Source organism: Halyomorpha halys, unplaced genomic scaffold, assembly GCF_000696795.3.
Source record: "Halyomorpha halys isolate HHAL.00 unplaced genomic scaffold, Hhal_1.1 Scaffold1700.1, whole genome shotgun sequence".
In the NCBI taxonomy this organism is placed as follows: domain Eukaryota; kingdom Metazoa; phylum Arthropoda; class Insecta; order Hemiptera; family Pentatomidae; genus Halyomorpha; species Halyomorpha halys.
Window position 1 is genome coordinate 73,257 of NW_027116561.1, and position 1,058 is coordinate 74,314.

At 30.8% G+C, this 1,058-nt stretch overlaps 1 protein-coding gene across 2 annotated transcripts in view; it reads right to left on the reverse strand.

Annotated features, from left to right (window-relative positions):
* Positions 1 to 839, reverse strand: part of LOC106690393 (zinc finger protein 271) — a gene marked incomplete at its 5' end in the record, with an annotated part of 59,696 nt that extends 58,857 nt beyond the window's left edge. For both annotated transcript variants that reach the window (XM_014435829.2, XM_014435828.2), the window contains 1 exon segment: positions 792 to 839. In XM_014435829.2, coding sequence (XP_014291315.1) covers positions 792 to 839 — 48 coding nt within the window.
* Positions 840 to 1,058: the final 219 nt, after the last annotated feature.

Genomic DNA, 1,058 nt, shown 5'->3' on the forward strand with positions numbered 1-1,058 from the left:
CTATTGATGCAACTGCAAATATAGAACCAACACTTGCACTACTGAAGGTCCTTGAATTTAATTAATACTGATTTAATTAGGCACTATAAATGAGCTGCTGATTATATTTATAATGGAAACACTGTAAAGGTGTTACCATATTATTTATTGTAAAAAGTAATCAAACTAATATATCTTTTGTGAATTATAGCACAATTTTAACATTTAAATTTATAAGAGGAGAGGAATGTAGAAGTGGTAGAGATTTCAGTAACCCCTACTTTAAGTGTTAGACTCAAGGAGCCAGGACCAGGCACCACTGGTATAGCACAGAAAGGAACCTGCAGTAGCTTCAACGCCTTAGGGAGAGGGGAGGACTGGTCACTTGATATAGGAGTTGATTTAAGACTCAACTAATGCATATAAATTCAAACTCTCCATTGAAAACGGTTTAATAGTTACAGAGAATTACAGGTATAGAGAAAGAGAAGACCACTAAATAATATATTTTTTAAAAATCACCTTTGGACCTAACTCTCCCATTCTCCTTAATTTAAATCCATAAGAAAATAAAACCTAATAAGCAACAACAAAACACAATCTGAAGTTCTATCAATCTTCAAAAGATTTTAAAAAACCCACCTGAGTAGAAATTTTATAAAAATTATTTCACAAGTTCACATGCCATTTGATTAGATTTGACTATAGTAAACAAAAAATGGAGGTTGGGTTCAAGATAAAGAAAACAAATAATTTAGATGGTTTTGGATAAGAGGATGGTAAAGATTATTTTTATTTAAAATTTGTCTCACCACAATTAAGCAGCAGTTCTTCCTCTTGTTTGATACCAGTGGAGTTAACTGTAACAAAAAATAACAATTCATTAAATGAAACATCAACATTAATTTTTTTTATTTTTAATAAATTCACATTTAAATTTATTACTTCACAGTATGAATGAGTAGGTGAATATGATCAATTCAGTAGGAGTTTACAGAAAGATTCCTATTCTCAAGAGATTCATCCACGAGTATCACAATTCACCAATAGCCAGTTGCACCAATCTCCAGTAAAAATAA